Below are 21,195 nucleotides of genomic sequence, written 5' to 3' on the forward strand. Positions count from 1 at the left end.
ATTGACTGAAAAAGTGTACCTGCTTTCGCGAGACATTTTGAAATCTCGCGTGAGTTTGTAGTCACTGTAAACAAAAATGGACGAACAGGAACATGTTTTATGTCTACAAAACTAACAATTTTCGGCGGTTGTGTACATATTCACATTCCAATATTCATCCATAATTTATTGCTGTTATCAATATTGAGGTTGTAACCAACAAATTGCTCACAGCTATTGTCAATGAAGGGTAAACTTTCATAAATTATCTGTAGTCTGTAAAAAATGTTGACATGATTAATTGCACTGCTCATACCTGTACTGGCTATAGTCATACATCATTACATTGTACTGTATTTGTCTACCAATTAAAAGGTCGGCAAGATTCAAGCAAGTGTGGCAGGGCGGCCTACCTGCCTTGTAGTAGGTAGTGAGATATATATAACCAGTTAATTGACTTGACTAAAAAAAGGATCAAGAATCGGTTTGTCAGTAATGTCACTCTGCAGTCTAGGGTTTGATCCTCAGTGGCAGAGTATAATTTTGTCGAATCATGCTCTCCAGTTACATTTGGTGCCCAATTAAAAAGTCCACTGGGGTTGGTTAGCCAATGATCTAGTGTTATTGTTGTTGTTGGTACAATTACTACAAAGACCTCTAAGGTGGGAGGGATGTGGCAGACGGCCTACCTGCTTGTAGTAGGTAGGGGGTTTAAATACACAGTTAATTGACTTTGCAGGAGAATTAATTCTTTAGCTGAATCCATATGTCACTGGCTTGTCACCTAGTGGTCTAGAGTTTGAACCTCAGTGGCAGAGTATAATTTGGTGAGTCAAATCATGCTCTCCTGCTACACAAGTTATTCTCACCATCTGCTTGTTTTTGTCATATCCTGTACCAAAAGTCAAGATACATATCATGTATTCAGTCTAGTTTCAAATATTTTTTTCCACTTTGAAACTGATTTCTGGTTTTTATACCCCTGCTTGAAAAAAGGGGGGTTATATAGTGATGGGGTGTCTATTGGTTATTCTATCCATACAAAATGTATTTGCCACAGATTTCTTGGCTTCTACTGGAATTCTTATCTAATTATGCACCGGTTGAACGAAAAGAAACCACATGCACCTTAAAGATTCACTGAAGGGAATTGTTATATATTTGGTAAATGGCTTACCCATGATCACTTGTGCAGTGTCTCCCCTTTCAAGCTATTTATGTCATTTACTTTCTGTTTTATGATCGACTTAGAATTTTTACATGTGCGGTATTTGGAAATTTCTTTTTTACACGTGCGGTATTTGGAAATTTCTCTGCACCCATTGAAGGAATGATTCGATGTTCAGTGATATAGTGATTGGTTACAGCTTTATATTACATATTATCTGACTTAAATTTATTTTAAATTTCTGTTATTAGCAAGACACCATGAAGCCACTGAAGACATTCACTCAACCTTGAACACTTGAAAGGTTACATGTACATAGCACTTTTGAATATCACAAGGATGTCAAAGAGTCAATGCCCTAACAAGGGTTAAAAATATCAGAATTTCATTGACACTTTTAATCCCCTAAAATCTTTTTTTCCTTGGTTCTGCACCTAGCCAACTATTAAGATTCCTGAGTATATGGTCATTTTTTGGGGAGCTGGGGTATAGATTTAGTGTTCATTGCTTACAGTTGTTTTAGTTCAAATCTTGATTTTATACCATTCTGTTTCTTTTCTACCATAAGTATACTGCCAATTTCAGCATTTTTGTCAGCTTGCTTGTAATTTTACACACTTATACATGTAACTATTATATTTTTAATTAAAATAATAACTACATGTATCACATGTAGTCATACATCAAAACTAAAAATTTATTGAATGGTTTATGTCATTAAAATTGTGAAATCTAATGTGTATTTTGACTGCAGTGTAGTCAAGTTTTAAATCTTTTAACTTAATTTTGCTCTCCATTCAATAAGAAAACTTTGTATTGATTTTATATGCCTTTCAAGCTACATGTCCTGATATGTCAGAAAAATGCATTAAGGGATCTTGATATTTTAGTTCAGTATTTTCATTTCATTATTTGATTTATGGGACTTGACACAAGAATAAGAAGGATTGGCATTTAATGGGTTTCAGTAGTTATTAAGTTTTGTCTATGATCTTTTCGATTTCAGTGTCAAACATGCTCAAGGAGAAAATGTTTTATGAAGGATTGGCATTTAATCGGTTTCAGTAGTTATTTATTAAGTTGTTTAATTTTTTGATTTCAGTGTCAAACATGCTGAAGAAGGAAATGTTTTGATTTATAAGTGATTTGTGAAGCTGACTAAAAGAATTTAAGATGCAGGTCGAAAGATATCGTCCAATACTGTATTTACAGTACTTTTTGCTGCTGGTAGACATTACCATGAACTCTTTTATTGAAATGTTGAGATTTGAAAATGTCATATTGCTTGTATTATATGTGTGAGTATACATGTATTTGATAGACAAAGCATGATACATTTGTATAATTAATATCATGATATTAACAAGAATCTGCAATAATTTTGAAACCACAACCTTCTTTGTCAGTTGCAAAAAATAAAATGCCAACAGAAAAACTATTCAACATCGTAAGTACATATATCCATGGCTTTGGATGTCACAAATAAAATTCAGACCTCCAACATTCCAGAGAGAAAAAAATGTCTGATCTTGAGCTTAATAGTATATATTTTTAAATTAAATATAGGGAATATAAATATTCACTTTCTTAGTTCAATCCTTCATGTTTGGTATTGCAAAACTTGCTGAAAAAAATATGATTCTGAAGTTCTTCTGTACATACTATCTTCTTTTTTCTACTTTCATATCCCAATGAATTTAAAATGCTTTTACTTTATATTTTGATATTTGCAATTGAAATCTCAGGGTAAATTTTGCCTTTTCTTATATCCTTGAAATAGTGTCTGTTTCTCTTACATGTTTGTTAGCGACTTGTTTGCTAATCGTGCAATTAAGGAGGTAGATCTAGGGTAAGGGACACAACTGTTACAAATCATTGAAACATTTGTATTCAGTTTTTTATATCAATTTCGTGTAAGCATCAAAGTGACTTGGACTGATTTCATTCTGTTTCAAACGAAAGCCTGATATGGCTTTGGCAAAAATGAATATGATACAAACATATCACTGATTTCTAGAGTTATGTCCCTTACCCTAGGTCTACCTCCTTAACAGTGTACACAACAGTGGGCTTTCTACAGTGGAGGTTTCTATTAACTTGTAATATTTTGCCTGATCTTCTTCTCCATGAAATATTCTTTTATACACCACACAGTCCTTGTGACAACCCTGTATATTTTGTTTTGTTTTTAACAATGATTAATCAAGTAATCATGGTAATAGGTATCCAAAAATGACTTAAAAGGCAAATATGAAAAAATGATACAGATATTATTTTTTTCAGTTTGATTAAGAGTTCTGGCTTTGTATTACAAGGTCTTGCAATTACAGTCTCTTTTTAAAAATTAAAAAAAAATATTTTTACAACTTTTTATCAACCACATAAAATCATATTAGTTGTGTCATGCAGGTTAGGAAACTCACTTAAATTCTAGCCAGTCCTGAATACAATTTTCCAATATATTTACTATATGGCTATATAAATTTTGCTAAAATTAGTCAGCCCACCCTGGGCTAGCGGGCAGACTACTATTTCTAACTCTGTATTATGTGATAACATTAATATTTGCAATATTTACTGTAGTGAGTACTGCTTTGAAGACTGGCTTAATTCCTGTTAAAGCTACTCGTATAATGTTTTAAATGTTTTATTAGCATTAATTTAGCTAGGGCACAAAACAGTTTTGTCAAAAATAAACCTGCTTTTACAATACAGACTACATGTACTTTAGATAGCTAACATTTTTGACACATTCCCTGTTTCTTGATAACACAGTATTATTTGAATTTGGAATTATTTTGGATTTAAGGGAAAAAAAATAAGAAGTTAGTCGTGCTGTCGTGACTAAAGGATTACGTAAGTTTTCCATGCATTTTGTTATCCAATTAGCCTTATCCCTGCATCATGCCAGCATGACTAACCCCCTTTGTAAGGATTAGTTTTACAAGTTATTTTTTGTCATTTTCTACATTCCAAAATAATTCCTAATTCAAATAATACCATGTTTGATCCTCTCTCTGTTATTCATTCTGAAACTGACAATAAAAATAACAGTTTACATGTTTATTTATTTCAGGATACAAGATGTATGTATCATATTTGCAGTGATAGTAGTTTTTTTGTTATTCTTCAACACATATATTTTTCAAGCTGGACTGGTCAATATACTCATCAATAAATTCAGAATAGGAATAATGGTGACCTTCCTTTATTTTGGACTAAATGTTGGACTCCATGTTTGGGAAATGGTTTGTATTATATGATTTATGAACCTTCTTGCATGAAGCATTTAACCTTTGAAAAAAAAATATATGGCAATTATCAATTATATAAAAAGCCTATTTATTTTTATTTGCTACTGTGAATTGGTTGACATTCAGAAATAACATATATGAATAAATAAAACTTGATATAATCAACAAAATTATGATAAACTTACTGGAACAAGTTTCATTTATTTGTTGGTTTGCGACATGATGATTTAATTCTTTACAATTATGAAGAATAAAGATATTTGGGTTCTAGAGCAGTGATCCAGTTAGAAATTTAGGATAAAGGGACATAATCAAGGTTGCTAAACCAAAATAAGGCCACACTTAAAACATGTTTAGGTAAAAAATTATAAATGTGTATGGGTACTTTTCGGATATGACTGTTATTTGGTTCAAGTAAGCATTTCAATTTCTTAACAACAAAAACATATTAAAAGTTAAAAGGAACAGTGACATTCACAAACGGAGTACAAACCAAAAGCCTTTAGAATCTAAAATATTTAGTTTAGGCTATCATAAAAATTTCTTGATTCTCATCCATCTTTCAAAATTAGGGGCGGTTGGCCTAAATTTACTTTATATTTTATTAAGTGAAAAATATTGTCAATTTGAAAGAAATTGACCTAAACTGGAAAAAAAATCAAAATAAAATTTTTCTTACGGGTGAAAAAATTGGGCTGGGAGGGGATAAGAAGCTAGGATATTTTTATTTTGGCCTTACCAAGGTCCAAAATTTGATTTAAAGGGACTTTAAAAAGTATCTGATTTGGACAGATTTCTCAATTGTTCAGGTTTTGGCTTAGACAAGTTTCTATGTATATGGTATATATATTACGGAAGCAAGTTCTTGTGTTTTAGACTCCGTTTTCTTCACTCCAAAGCCAACAGCCTCAAGCTAACCATCCAAAATAAATCAAGCATATCCCTATACAAAATATTTCCCAATTTAATAAGACATTTGTATTTGACTCAAATATATTTTGTTGCCTTAAATATCTCCAGTGCATCATTCTGTAATTTCAGACACTGCGGTGGGATGAACCAAACAAATATATCTGGGAAACAAGAGGATTTATACCTCTATTTGTAATCCAAAGAACAGGTAAGATTACATGTACATAGAGGAAAATCTTAGCATTACTGAAGAGTAAAGTCTAAACATTACCAAATCCATAACTTATAGATAATCTGTGATTATTCTCTCAATATTAATTATCTTGCTTGAGTTGCCACAGCAAAAATGACAAAATGATTTTGAGTGAAGGCCAAGCTGGTTCATCATTACATGACTATGGCACACATGCCTTGTTTTTAGAGATGATATGCATTCTTATTCTAATTTGCATAGAAAGAAACAACAATACTATAGTAAAAAGGAGAGGAATCCTTGATCAATACAATACCAGGAACACCTGTAGGACACCATATTAAATGAAGCAAAAATCTTACAACAAAGTACAAACTGAAAAAAAAACATGTAATCTGAAAGAAAAAGAGTAAGATCAAAGGTGACAAATGGTGATGAATGTATTGTTATCAATGGTTTGTCAAAAAATAGGTAAGAACTAATATAAAAATGCTTGCAGAATTTTGTTCACTTTTTTTCCTTGTGTAGCAATCACACTTAATTAAGAATATTCTTTCTCTTTTTTTCAGGTGCTGTTTTGTATTACTATTTTTATAAAAGAACTGCATTAAAATTAGGTGATCCTAGATTTTATCAAGATTCTGAATGGATCAGGAAAGAATTTGATAAGAGGAGATAACTGTAGTATCAAGAAAAGATAACTCTGTGGTGCCAAAGGAGAAAATTATTGCAAATAAAACTTTGGTCCTGAATGGCATTATGAATCATGACTGAATATTCCAAAATGTGATACCATGTTAATTCTGAATGTTACCCAGGTTGTTAGAAAATTAATTGGTCTTGTAGTTTTTTTTTCTGAATCTATTTTATACATAGTTAGATAGTGGCCAGAATCTCTGATTGTTAACCTGATATTCTGCTCAGAATGTATGAGTAGTTAATTAAAATAATAATGTCAAGAGTAGTAAACTATTGGGTTAGGAAACTTAATAGCTCACTTTATGTTTAAAATTCTTAATGCATGGTAAATATGGGAAGGAAAATTAAAAAAAAAATTAATATGAATTCATATTGTTATTCAGTTTGTCATGTGTCTTTTTATTTTCCAACAAGTTTTTTATAAGCTATTTTCCTCTTGCTTTCATAATGGATATCAGTGAAAGATTCAGTTTACAGGTTTTAAGAACAAGTATTAGTATTCTCTGGTTTCTGACCGCATTTTCTTTATTTTAAAAATGTTTTATGGATCTGTCCAGGGTGCCTGAAAACTTGAAATATACCTAATATTCCATGAATTTTCTAAACTTCAGTGTAAGTAATGAAAGTCTTTGGATTTCATAATGTCACAAAGAATAGTCGGAGACTTTTGAATTTTTTTTAGGTTTTGTGGAACTGGGGTCTGGAAACTGAATAGAACAAAATATACACCTTGTGAATTTAAATAAATTTCATTTTTTTACCGGTATTATTTTAAAATATTTTTGTCTCATTTGCATTAAATGTATGATGTAGTTTGACTATGTATATCGTTTTTGTTTTAAATCTGAAATTGTTTCCGTCCAAATATACTTTATACATATCTATAAATACTATTTTTATTTTTAAGTTTGGATTAAATGGGTTACATGATTGATAAGTTAAAGAAAGATGGATAAAATATGAGCATATATACAATTTGCATTTATCAATTACTTCTTAATCAGTTTTTTATTTAAAGCAACAGCCTGAATTTTACAAGATTTTAATTTTTACATGTATTTGCTTCTGAGATTCAGTTGTCATGTTATAATATTTCCACCTTGCTACAGATCAGATTGATGAAGTTAAAAATGAAGATGTATTATTTATAACAGACTAAAATATGTTTTCTTTTGTTGTTAAATTAAGCTATTGTTATAAAACTTTTTTTTGTGTTTCCTGATCTAGGAAATATATGGTTTTATGGCTGCTTGTGACTGCTATGTATAGTATAATGTATCAGTAAATTCTTAAAATGATTTATGAATGCTTTTTGGTAAGCAAATCAAAATAACAGCTACCTTATTCATTAGTGTTTTAAATGTAGATCTTGCATTAAACATTATATATGAAAATATTTACATGTATTTAATAAAGTATAAAATACTATACACTGTGTATTCTTATATTTACAATTTATTTCAGTAAAAAATAAGGTAAATTCAGACCAGTTTTTTTTTTTTATTTCAGGGTCCACTTAAATCCCAATTATCATGTTTACAATAGCAGTTACATTTAATTCATCTATATGTATCGGGGGAAAAAATAACTTCAAGAACTGTTCTTGGTTAATGGAAGCCTTCCTGACCAGGCATATGAACATTTTACCTTTAAATATGCAAATTACAATAAGGCTTCTGTAACAGTGTTATGTTAAGATTGAAGCTATCACGACAGAAGTTTTATGGTCATGTGGATTGTTGTGGTGTATCCATCTGCACCATGAAAACTGATTTGTTCAATAGGTCATAATTTTCCTTTCCTGTTTCGTCTACCACAGACTTGACTTTTTATAAGCAATTCGGTGGGTGTTTCTCGAAAAGAATAGGATGCTTTCCCTAACAGTGCACCTGGTCCATGCTCCCAGTTTTTAGTGGAATCTTGAGTTGCTTGATAACACTTATATAAAAATGATCATGCCTTATGATGTGGCAAAATGCTAATTGATACATGATTTGTATAGCCCTGCATTGTCTAAATAGAGAGAGGATACTTTTTAAAATCCAAGATAAAAAACATGTAAATTGTAAAGCCATTCTGTCAATACATGCAGGGGTAGATCCAGAAAGTATGAAAAAAGGGGGGAGGGGTTCGAGGTTATTATTTTCTCATTTTTGCCCACATTTTGCACAAAACAAAATTTGCCAACAAAGGGGGCCTGTTTGACCTTGGACCTGCCACTGATATGCCTGTCTTTTGACAGAGGGATTGTGTTAGTTCATAAGTTCTACATTTGTTCTTCCTTTTCTTATGGGAGTTTTATGCCTAGAAAAGAAGAGAGAACAGATATTCTTATCAATAACATTGGCATTATACACAAAGCTCACAAAAATTACATTCCGGTAACTGGCTTGTAAAATGATTATGATTTTCAAGAAATTGCAAAACTATTATCAATGAGATTTATTACTGTTTTTTTACTTTGAATGACCACAGGCAAATCTTCACATTCACCAAAGTACAAAGAATACAGAACAAGTGATAAAAGTAAAATGGACTGAAATCAAGCTCAAAGGGCAACTACAGATATTCATTATGAAAGCTAATTAAAACCTCAAAAACAATGTCACAAAGATAAAGTAAAGAACCAGAAAAAAAAGAAAAAAAAACATGGTTAGCTTAAAGAAAAAACACTACAGACTTGGGCAACAACCATCTGATTTTCTGGGCGAGGGGGGTATATCTTTTTTTATGGAGAAAAAAATGTGGTTTTTTTTCAGCTTCAAATTGGTTTATTGCCATATTTAGAAAAATTGTTTTCAACTTGTCACAAAAAAAAAAAAAATTTTGCCAAAGGCGATGAAAAAAGTTTGTCTCAGGCAAAAATCCATTGCAAATGGATGCTGCTCAATCAATATTATCAGAAGCATGGATAACACATTTACAGTAAATGATTATGACTTGACATAAAAAAACAAAAACATATTAACTATGAAGCACACAATTAACACTGAGTAGTATCTTATAACATGATATAACAAATGGTAGTAAGTTTGATGATTCATACATTTTTTTCTGAGTTGACATGTACACCAATCAGTTTAGAATTGCTTTTAGATCCTCTTTAAATTATGAATTATACTCATATTATGTATATGTTTGATAAATCTCCATCTCTAGGAAAGAAAAGTAAAAAAAAATGTTCAGAATACAAATCTCATCAATTGAAAACTGGGACGACTGCTTGTTGGGACGAATATATTTTAGGACGAAGAAGCTGTGTTGGTAACATGGCTGCCCTTCGAGGACTCCTAAGGACAGTCAAAATATTTTCAACTACTGGCCAACATAGGCTTCTTTCCACATCGAAAGCGCTTTGTGTAGGAGGTAAAAATAATGGCTTTATTGTTAGAAAAAGAGAGAAGCTCCCATCTGGTACACGAGTTTTGATTTCGGTCATGTTGCAAAACTTTGCCACTCACACTGGCACTGCCAATGGGCTTTGAACTAATATGGTTCTATAACATGAAACCACATATTAAATGTTTATTTTTCTTGTTTTTATCAGATAGGTGATTTTTTTATAGTCAAAATCCGATGAAAATACGAAGGATAAACCTAAAATGCGTAGTTTTATGTTGTGGAATAATTAGAGGCTTTCAGTTTTAACAAGAATTTTGGTTACAGAGACACTTACTCCTACATCGTAAGAGGGTGGAATTCCGTTCCTCCATACCCCAACCTCTTACTTCTGAGCGCCATATTGCATACCACTCGTTTCGCCTTTCCTTTGAAATCAGCAGAATTATTGTAAAATATTTACCATTTAAAACATTTTATAAAGTTTCTTTTCTACAACATGGGATATGGTGAATAAACTGGAGAAAAACAAATGACCTACCTGATTAGAAAATCCAGCAATCCTGAAAATCCATTGTAAAAGCAGTTTAAATGAACTTAAAATTTGTTTTTTAGCTTTTTGAATGTGTAATTGCAGTTGATAAAATTACGGATTTTAAAATTTGCGAAAGGAACATACATGTACTAAATTAACCAATGAATTGCCTTTAGCAAATTTAAGTTCGTTTTGGCAAAAATATATTGTATTCTGTAAAATAAGTAGACTAAATAAATTTTATACACGTTTAGCAAATTCACATTTGCGGTGGCTTTTAACATGTCAGATGCTAGAGGTTAGGATGGCACCATGTCAGAAAATAGCTAGCCAGACAACCTCTAGCACTGCTAGAATACAGAGGAACTTAATCCCTTTTAGGATTCTGCGCTGGAGATATTTTTTGTTTTGACCACCGGTGTTGGTTGAGCACTTAATGTAACTGGAGAGCATGATTTGACTCACAAAATTATACTCCACCATAGATGATTGAACTTTAGACCACTTGGTGACAAGCCAGCGACAAACCGATTCAGCTAAAGAATTAATCTTTTGACCATGTCAGTTAACTAGCTATTTAAATCTCACTACCTAATACAATGCAGGTAGGCAGTCCTTCCATAAACTTTTCAGTGTGGGTCATTTTTGATGATCTGCAGAATCTCTATGGGCCATTCTTTAACATTCATAGTAAAAAATTCTGATTTTAATGAGACATTTTCAGCTGGATGTGATAAATGGCTTATGGCCACCTCTAATCCCTGTATGGTTACTGTGCAAATGATACTACTGTTGACATTGTCATGACCACTCAATTATCAGTGACTAACAGTAACCGTCCATTTAGGACCTGATAATCAAGGTTGTTAAAAATCCCCTTAGGCTGTATACTTTTGCAATGTAGGTTTGGTAAAGAGTTGGGTTTATTGCCAATTACATTATGTGGTAAGATTTTCAAATGTCGTACGAGATCTTCTCAACGACCAAGCACAGAAATCTGTCATTAGTTTCTAATTCTGTTTTTAATTTTTCTTGAAATTCCAAATGCATCATGGTCTGAGATTAATCCTTTATCAGCACACACAATTTACATATGTTAATGTTCATGTGCATTGTATTTGACCATAGACATATTTACACTTATGGACGCCATTGACGAAAATAATATATTTTCCGATGGCATTGTTTTCTTACTGAATTTTCCTTCAACTGAAAGATCAATAATGCCACACTTTAAAATAACATTGTTTCATTGACATCGCAAGGTTGTTCAGAGACAAATCTGGAGTCATTCAGAGCAAAATGACAAGTATGCATTCATGTATTATTTTTAGCCAAGTTGCATCAAAGTTGAATTTGGCTATTGGATTTGTAATGGTGGGTGGAGGGCAGGCGGGTGTACATTAAAATTGGTTTTCGAACATTAACTCAAAAAGTTATACCCAATTTGAACGAAACTTTTGGATATTGTTCAAGGCCACAGCACTGGACAGCAGCCGATTGATTGATTGATTGATTGTTGGGGTTTAACGTCCGAGCAGCAATATATCAGCTATATTCAGACGATGAACATGAAATTGATGATAAAATGAACATGAAATGATAAATGGAAAAAGGGATGGGACACAAGGAGAATGGGGTCGACAAATTTTGATTGCCACTGGAAAAAGGTGGGATGGGTAAGGTCGGGCAATTTAGCCTCCTGTGGCGGAGCGCAAAGGTTCCTACTATCGAATACCACAGCAGGGTTCTTTAACGTGCGAGGAACGTGGCATCTTTCCCAACACGGTGCACCACTATGGTTTGCGGTCAGGTTTTCCGTATTATAGCCTGACAACCCCAGCATGTAACACACCAGGGGTACCCCATTCAACCACCTGGGGCACACATCCCAGTTTCTCTGTGGGCAGAGCGCCTAGCCCCAGCTAGGTTTCTGAGCACTATTTAGTCGCCTTATACAACAAGCTTAGCGCTGCTGCAGGCCTATTCTTTTAACACCCGGACCTGCACAGGGCGACAGCAGCCGAAAAAAAAATCTTTTTTTTGTTTTAAAATTCAGGTTTCTGGACAATAACTAAAAATGTTTACATCTGATTCTTACCAAACTCTGGGATATTGTTACATACCAAATAAGTGTAAGCTTTCTTAGTTTTATTGAAATTTGGTTCTAGGTCAAGGTCACAACAGCCAGAAAACTTTTTTCCCACGAAAAGAGGTTTTTGGGGCGATAACTTTAAAGTTTACCTCTGATTCAAACCAGACTTCAGGATATTGATAAATTGACATTTACATACTACTAAGGGAGTTTTTAACGTCCTTGACTACTTTGTCGGGTCTCTCACGGGTAGCTACATGTACATGTTCTGTGAAAGTATTTTATTCCTTGGTGTCAGTTTTTAGAATTTGTCTGAATTTTGTTGTCTTTTTTTTTTTTTGAATTTGTGAACTTCATAAGAGAATACGAGTCCTTAATTGAAATTGATCAAATTGTTTGGAATTTGAATTTGTGGCTAGCTAGAACCAATAAAACCACACGAACACAGGTTTTTCCGATGCAGTTAGTATAGTTTCGCTTTTTACCCTTTGACCTAGAAATGATGATGGAAATGCAAGTCAGCTGATTGCAATTCTGCTCCCTGATTGGCCAGATGCTGATAACTGAGTGGTGTTAAAAAAAACTGTATCGAAAGTTGAAATTGCGTGCCATGTGTTATTTTCTAAATGAAATACAGGAAATTATAAGTTAAAAGAACTAATTTTACTGCGTCTGCTATCTTTTTTTTTAAAAGATAGTACATGTTTTTCAATACTGTAACTTGTTGCCATGCAGGTTTGGGAAAAGGGAGTCAGGGTTTGATGTTAAAGGTTGTCCTATTGCCCAGGACAAATGAAACTACAACTCTAACTTGTAAAAGTTAAATTATACTTTCTCAGCGTACAACCAAATTTTATTCATGTTCAACATTCATTTACTTAAGGACAACCTAGATTTCAATCTGGGCAAGTAGAATTTTCATCAACTTTCCTGATAGGGGAAGGTTCATTAATGGTAACATTATACCATCATTTTTTATTTTTAGCAACTTTGCTTCAGAGACCCCATAGACATGAAAAGTGACCACTGCAAATTGTCCTAAATTTTGACCTTCTTCCATAGGACTAGATCACAAAATTTTATTTACTACTTATAAATACAAAACCAGATTTTACTTACTCATTTTGTCCTTGTACAGGCTGGAATAAAGATTGGAAACCTGCTCCATATCCAACATCTCAGGCAGAAAGAGATGCAGCTGCAAAAAAATATGGACTGAATAAAGAGGACTATAAACCTACTGATGATGATGGCCTTGGGGCTGGAGATTACCCAAAGCTGCCTGAAATTGGAATGCACGAAAAAGATAACTTTGAAAATTATGACTTTCCACATTTGAAAAGAAATTATGGTGATCCTGTGAGTTTTGTGTTACTTTTATTTCATATATACAATTTTTTTTTAATGTAGGACAGAAAGTCACTGGATTTTTGTTTTGGCTTCGAATTATTAAATTTGACATCTATGTTGATTTTTTGTATTTGTTAATTAATTGCTAAACATCAGAATATGATTTTTTTTAAATATACACTTTTGAAATGTGTTAATGTCCATTTTCTAAACTAATTTTCAAATAGTTATTTGTGACTTTTACACCTAGCAAATCTGTTACTTTATGTTCTGTGGCTCTCTGTCCACTTACCTTTCTTTCTCATTGCAAGTTAACAAATCATTTTTACACATGAGATTTGTGCAAGAGATACATTGTATTTCATTTTGGGACTGTAGGAGTAGTGTATAATAATTAACTTCACACAAGGAAAGAATCTGTTTTTCTTATTCTTTAATAACATAAAATGTTCAATAAGTGCTGGTAATCTATTTTTAGATTCCTATCTTTACAAAAAAAATCTTATTTTTTTTAATTAATTGTGTGAGTTTTTGCACATCATTTGTTTTGTTTGGGTTTTCTCTGAAATTAAACTTTACGCCAGAAAAAAAATTTCTGTATGAAGAGAAGGGAAAAATATGTAATACAATAAATAATAGAAACTAACTTAAAAATTGAAAAGTTAAATTTTGGTTTGTTTTTTTTTGTTTCATGTTCTCCAACATGAACAATTACATTTTTGATATAGTATATAGATACATAAGGTATGTAAAAGATGATAGATCAGTATTGGGGTCCTTGACCTTTGACCTCACTATATTGAACAATCCCAGGTCCTTTCTGTGTGTGAAACTTTCACCTGCCAATATTGCCAAAGAAAAGTAAAATTCTAATTATTGATTACCTGCCAAGAAGGCAAATGATAATATCCCGACTAGTATTTTAATTTCCCCTGGCTCTGCTGCTAGAAAGATACATTTACTAGATAAAAGTTTTCCTCTTGATAAGTCTAGAAAAATCTTTACAATTTATCCAGTGGATAAGTCACACAAAATCTATACACATTATCACTGGATATGTTAATTACTACCTATACAAGTTATCCAATGGATATGTCAAGTACAATCTATACAAGTTATCCACTGGATGTGTTAAGTACTACTTATACAAGTTATCCACTGGATATGTCAAATACAATCTATACAAGTTATCCACTGGATAATTAAGCACTTAATTGAGTTATTTACTTAATTATTTGTACATACTATTACACAACATGGATAAAAGTAAAATAAAATGAAACTCAGGAATAGGTTTATTTAAAAAAAAAAGGTTTACATTCTTGAAAATTTTGTATATGGACAGTTGATAAAATTGTTGTCTTTGATATGTAAATAGGAAATATTAAATAAACTATTTTCTAGAAACTTACATGTATTAGATATTTTTCATTACAGTTACATGAAGAATTTGATGCCATGACGGCGGAAAGGTTAGATCCAAGTCATCCTCAGACAGTTTTACACAATAATGGATTAACACCGTAAGTCCATGGAATTGCTAGTACTGCAGTACTAGTACTGTTAATTGTAAATTTATATTTTGTGTATTTCATAGCAAACATGTCTAAAAAAATGTTCACTTGAAAGGATTTGTTTATTCTCTATGACTTTGCCCTTTTATCTACTTTTTGGACATCTAGATATTTATATTATTTAAGAATTGGCTGTAATAAAAATTTTGACTATTGAAAAATAACAAATTTTCGCACAATAAACAATATGCACATGGAAAAGTAGAATCCTAGAACACTGAATATTTTTCTAAAATGTCAGTCACAATAATAAGAGGTATAAGATTATCTGTAGTAATATTTAGAACATTCAAGAATCAACATCTTCAGCGATTTTGAAACTTTGCATAGTCTTAGTATTTAGAAAATACCTAGAATCTTATTGATAATGGTCACACCATTGGTACAAGGTGTAGAAATGTGTGCTTTTCTTTGATTGTGTTTATTTTACTAATTACTATTTGTATTAACAAAAAAAAAAAACCACTTTATTTATTCAGGAATCAAATGGTTCTTATTTTGTGTGGTTTACTGTTAGTGACGTTTGGTCTGGGATTCTCTCCAGTCTATAGATTTAAAGCTGCTGTAAGTATATATTATATCCCATTAATTGGTATATTTTGATTGGTTAAAAAAATGTCTGTGCGAAAACATCATTATTCTTATTAATATTTTTGTTTCTGTGTGATAAATTAAGTTGTAGTGAACTGTCATGTAAAATGAGGTAATTGGCCCTCACCGTTCTGTGAAAAAGGAAATAAAGAGGGTCTAGTAGGTGTTTATTTAGAATTGCTGTAGAAAGTTAATTGACGATTGCAACAATTTTTTGGTTATATAATGGTATCACCCTGTCATGGTTGGTATCCCTGAACCTTAATTTATTAGATCGTTTAACAAATTATGGATAACATTTAGTATTTTTAGTCTATAGACTGTATTTTTAAAAAGTTTTGTCTGAGTTTTATGATTTATTTTGTGAATTGTTTCGCTTTCAAGGGCTTTAAGAAGTATGCTAGCAAATTTTCTATATCATTAACTGTTTTTGAGATGATGGGGTACAAAGTTATCCAGGAAAACACCCTGAAACTAGAATTGTTCATGGATTGAATTCCAGAATATTGTGCAATATTGTATGTTAATGAGTTGTTATGTCCATAATAAACTGTAAGTCCCTGTGTTTAAGTGTTTCAAAAAATAATGTTGTGTCCATACCTGCCCCAATTGAACAGAGTTAAACTGGCAGCAGTTGTATCATGCTGTGCTCTGCAAATCCTTTCATCTACTTAATTGTAGTCCTTTCTGCAACAAAAACTGTATTTTAAAGAGAAAAGCATACATTTATCTCCCTCTTAAATCAACCAAAACAAGAATGATAACTCTTGCAAAGTTTTAATTCCATGTAGAACCTAAACTATTTTTATCTGAAAATTACAGCTAATGAATGACAAACTATGATTGGTTATTGTAAATGTCACAGGAACACAACATGGGAACGTTACGTAGAACGTTTTTGTAACTGGAACATGTGATACATCTATGACGTCTTTGTAATTAGTTGTTATGTCGAATACATATGAAGCTGACATAATTTGCCTTCTTCTTTATAATTCCGTATACTGGTTATGTGGTCTGTAACTGTCTGAGTAAGAAATAAAACTAAACTTTGTGGGTAATTTTACATGAGTGAGTCACCTACGGTCTGATATTAATTAATGTTTCTTAGGTACAAGTCCATGTAAGAGTCAGGAAGATGGTGATACAGTTACTGATAGTCTGATATTAATGAAGGATACTTCTTAGGTACATGTCCGTCTAAGAGTCAGGTAGATGGTGATCTTGATGTCATCTTTGTTTTCCATTTCAGATGGCACCCCAATATAAGTATGGATATCACACAGACAAAAACACTAATAATGTTCATTATACATTTGAACCTGCAGAGTAATTGTTAGCACTCTAAAGGTGTATTTATTATACGTGTTACATTATGGAACAATTTTCCATAACCTAAACACGATTGATCTGTTGAATGTGATTTACTGTAATAAAATATTTCTAAACTTCTTTTTCATTTTCAACTGTTTTGTCATGTCTATCAAAATTTGGTGTATAGGAATAGTCTTCAGTTTTATTATGGATTTAGAGGAAACTTTTTGTGATGTTTGCATGGTATCTTTGTAGATGCATGTGCACAAAGGATGGTTGTTGCTAAGGGAGATAATTCAAAATACATTTAAGCAAGAGTATTGATGTCCTTTTGGGAGTTTGCTCACAGTTTTAATTTGCCCTTGCCTTGTATTATTACTTCTTATAGAATGAAAATTTATGATCACAAGAATTTTTGTTATATTTAAAAAGTCCTTCAGATTTCATGTGCATGTCTAAAGTCAGGAGATGTTGGCCATTCATGTGTCTTTGGATCCTTACAGTACTTTTTAGTTTGATTTTTAAGATTTGTCATCGTTCAGTTGCTGTGGATTTTATTTCTTTGTTGTCTGGACCTTCCAGAGCTTACTTAAAAGTGTTTACACTTACTGAAAACCTTTTGGTGATCTCTGAAAGTATTTAATATTTTGTGTTTAGGTTATACACTGGTGCATTTGTTATGTTTTACCATGTCTGTTCTTTTTCCGTTGGTTTATGTATTCTACACGAGGGAGTCTACAATCCTGCAAATGAATAAAGTTGAAATTGGTATAGTGGTCGATTCTTGTTCATCAATTAGACCACTTTTTTTAGTACTATAGTCAATGGGCAGGAAGGGTCCACCGTGACCCCCCACTCATCAACTTCATGGTGATTTTCAGGTACCTTTAGACCTCAGATTACCATATTCTCAAATTCTTTTTCAGTATAAGTCTACCGGTATATTTGTACCCCACTGGGCCAAAAAGCCAAGATTTTTGTAACTCAATTGTTCGAGCATCTAAGTCTGCATAGGACAGCATTTTTTTTTAAACTAAATACATATATAGGTATAACCATGTATCCCAATTATCACATTGAAACTGGAAATGTGCGCACAAAATTAATAGATATGTTGGATATGTCAAGAAATAAAACAGTAATACCCAACATGTCTTGTGTATGCTGTTTATATGCAAAAATGTTTTGGTTCATGTTGAGGTGTTTTTTCTTGGGTAGGGGTGGCAATTTTTCGCCCAACTTGACTTGGAAAAGTTCAAATATTTATTACTTGGGCTCATTTGAAAGCTAAGACATTACTTAAATGTACTGTATCACACAAAACTTCTTTAACTATGGTATTTTGAAAAAAAATTACAATAAAGGGTGACCTAGAAGAAATTCTGAAATTTCCTGGTTTTAAGATTTTACAGCAATTGTAACCTCAAAAAGAAAATCTAAGCCCCTGAATTGATCAGATATGTTGGGTACATCATTATTAAATTATGGATGCCTTAAATATGAGTGTACAGTGTCGGCATGCTTTGAATGAGAATTCTGTTTGATACTGAGACCAGTTTTCCAGGAGTAGGGGATATTTTTAACAGTTTTGAAAATTATTTCTTTAAAATTAGTTTTTGGTTTATTTATATTGAAAATTAAATATTTATCAAATGATTCCAAATTTGAGACGTTTTAATTAAGCAATAACTAGAAGAGTCGAATTTATGCGACTTTTTATGGGAAAATCGAGAATTCCATCTTAGGATTTCTTGATAAATTCATAAGTCATCAAAAGAAACCCAGCAGTATAAATTGTGATAATACTATACAGAAAATACCAAATAAGCCATTTTTACTGAAGCATAAATACTATAGGGATGTTGAAATTAAAAATATGTCAATTAAAGTGATTTTCGATGGTGTAGGGGTACATTTTTTTTTCATTCATTTTACTCCCAAACCCTTAGTGTTATTGCAACTTTATTGGTACCATTGTAAAGCTGAGACATTTGGCTACATGATGATCCATATACATGTCAATTTATAGAATTTCGAAGAATAAAAAAAAATGATATTTACCTCAACGAGGTGTAAAAAGTAGCAAGAAAATATAAAAAGCTTTCAGTTTATTTTTTGCGACAAAACGATTCGTAAATGGGAGGTATAAGGGTAGCTGAAAAAATCATATTTTAGTTGATGAGTGGGGTTGCACGGGGGTTATCTCAGCCTCGTACTACTAATTTTCTCTAATCATTTGGTGAATCTAATTAAATTTCAGAACAATGAAAATCAAATTATGCTCAGCAATACAAGTCAAGAGAATTATTATTTACTACGTTAATCCTGGAAGACAAATTACTAAACTTAAAATTATTAGCAATAATAAGTAAAAAAAAGAATACTAGTAAAATGAAACCAACAATTTGTAGAAAATTTGCATCGCATCGCATGTAAATGCAACCAACCAATGAAGGAAATAGTTGTATTAAAGAAAGCATTATCGAGACATTTCCACGTGCACCTTGACATGCGACCAATGAAACAGGGTAGCTTAACAAACAAAATTTATTTAGACAGGTTGAGAGTTCTGCCATATAAGAATACATATACACATAACAGTGATGTTCTAACATGACGTACTGAAAAGGCTTTGAGACCACAACTGTGGTTGAATTTCGATTGCTGTATGAGCAGCACGCGACTTATTGGGCACGGCTTTTGAATGTATAAATTACTGCCACCTTAAATCATGTGAACAAACACGTAACTTTCCGATGATTCTTATCAGTATTTCATACTCCATTAGGGTGGCACCAAGTCGGGAAATAGCTTGCCGGCCTAAAATTTAGTATTTTTTGGTTAACACCAGATTTCAGTAAAACCTGTCATTTACGACTTCTTAGAATTTGGTAGGGTTTAAACAGGGTCTTGGTTTACCAAAGTTCATAATAATTTAAACTGATATAAAGGAACTTTGAAAGGTGTCTGGTTTTGACATGTTTTCGTTTTTAAGGGTACAGTTAAGACAGGTTTCACTTTAAAAATCAAAGAAAATTAAAATCAAGTCTTGCACAGTCGAAAAGGATATATTTTGGCGTCTCCGATATGAAATACTATCGCGAGCCATGATATACTTTCATATCCAATGGTAATACAAGTAATCAGCGTGAGAACTTTTTTGAATAGGAAAATGCACAGATCAAGAATTGAGAATGTTTTTTGATTTCGACCAAAGAATGACGAGGAATCGCCGTCGTTGTGGATATTTTTTTCTTTTCTTTTAATATTGACATGATACATTTCAAAATAAAGTATTTTCATGGTCGAGTAGACCACGGAAAAAAAGAGACGAAAATATCAAAATTCTATGAAAATATACACTTCAAATGTCACGTGGCCGATTCGATTATAAATTTTTTTTTTGGGACGCCAACTACAACTAGGCAGGGAAAACAGTTTTGAGATCGACAATGCAGTCGTGGAACAATTTATTTTCTACGCCTTAATAGTGCTGATAAAAATGATGTTTTTTGAGCTTTATAACTATCACAAGACGGCGTATAAATCAGGTAAGATACTTCAAAGAAAAGATTTAACTTAAATACACCATTAAAAATGTTTAGTCATAGTGTGCCGTATATTTATACACGAACTCTTCCACACAATATCGCTTTACCATTCTTGTCTATACTACCTGGTCCTAAGGGTTTTCATTGATATAGATAGTGGCAGATCCAGAGAATTACACAAGCCCCCCCTTCCCTCCCCCCCAAACAAAAAAAAATCCTTGATAAGACACATTTACATACAAAATACGCTATTTTCATTTTTGCAGATTGATAGGTGGGCTTGGATCCGCCCATGATGGAAATGCTGGACCTACCTACTGAGATCTACCAAGGGACACCGAAATGGTTTCACGTTCACTTTCACAATCTGAAGTATCCCTATAAAATCCTTGCGTACTACCTTGCACTGAAATGTTCAGTTTGCTCAATAACAAAGATTACTAGAGTCCATAAAATTCGCAAATATACATGTTAAATCGTACAACTATTGTTGTTGTTGTTTTTGTTTTTTGTTTTTTTGTTTTTGTTTTTGTTTTTGTTTTTGTTTTTGTTTTTTGTTTTTTTGAAGAATTAGATCAGTAATTGTATGATATAAATCAGATTTTCAAGTACCAGCCCACGTAAAATTCAGAAACTACCAA

At 32.2% G+C, this 21,195-nt stretch overlaps 2 protein-coding genes across 2 annotated transcripts; both read left to right on the forward strand.

Moving 5' to 3' along the window:
- Positions 1–40: 40 nt before the first annotated feature.
- Positions 41–7,633, forward strand: LOC148613887 (transmembrane protein 138-like). The gene is made up of 5 exons (XM_088587544.1): positions 41–229; positions 2,250–2,445; positions 4,224–4,395; positions 5,443–5,521; positions 6,076–7,633. The coding sequence occupies exons 2-5, from the start codon at positions 2,321–2,323 to the stop codon at positions 6,183–6,185; spliced, it is 486 nt and encodes a 161-aa protein (XP_088443670.1). The 5' UTR covers positions 41–229; positions 2,250–2,320; the 3' UTR covers positions 6,186–7,633.
- Positions 7,634–9,440: 1,807 nt separating this feature from the next.
- Positions 9,441–17,141, forward strand: LOC148613888 (uncharacterized). The gene is made up of 5 exons (XM_088587546.1): positions 9,441–9,571; positions 13,313–13,533; positions 14,962–15,047; positions 15,578–15,662; positions 16,942–17,141. The coding sequence occupies exons 1-5, from the start codon at positions 9,475–9,477 to the stop codon at positions 17,020–17,022; spliced, it is 570 nt and encodes a 189-aa protein (XP_088443672.1). The 5' UTR covers positions 9,441–9,474; the 3' UTR covers positions 17,023–17,141.
- Positions 17,142–21,195: the final 4,054 nt, after the last annotated feature.

This window comes from Perna viridis, chromosome 6 (assembly GCF_037379345.1).
Source record: "Perna viridis isolate PV_CMFRI_1.1 ecotype Kerala chromosome 6, ASM3737934v1, whole genome shotgun sequence".
Taxonomy (NCBI): Eukaryota; Metazoa; Mollusca; class Bivalvia; order Mytilida; family Mytilidae; genus Perna; species Perna viridis.

Excerpts from the sequence above, each read along its gene's own strand:
- LOC148613887 (XM_088587544.1), top strand. The coding sequence starts at position 2,321 with ATGCAGGTCGAAAGATATCGTCCAATACTGTATTTACAGTACTTTTTG. Across the intron at positions 2,446-4,223 it reads ATATTGCTTGTATTATATGT|GATACAAGATGTATGTATCA; the intron begins GTGAGTATACAT and ends TATTTATTTCAG. Across the intron at positions 4,396-5,442 it reads GACTCCATGTTTGGGAAATG|ACACTGCGGTGGGATGAACC; the intron begins GTTTGTATTATA and ends CTGTAATTTCAG.
- LOC148613888 (XM_088587546.1), top strand. The coding sequence starts at position 9,475 with ATGGCTGCCCTTCGAGGACTCCTAAGGACAGTCAAAATATTTTCAACT. Across the intron at positions 9,572-13,312 it reads GAAAGCGCTTTGTGTAGGAG|GCTGGAATAAAGATTGGAAA; the intron begins GTAAAAATAATG and ends GTCCTTGTACAG. Across the intron at positions 15,048-15,577 it reads CACAATAATGGATTAACACC|GAATCAAATGGTTCTTATTT; the intron begins GTAAGTCCATGG and ends TTATTTATTCAG.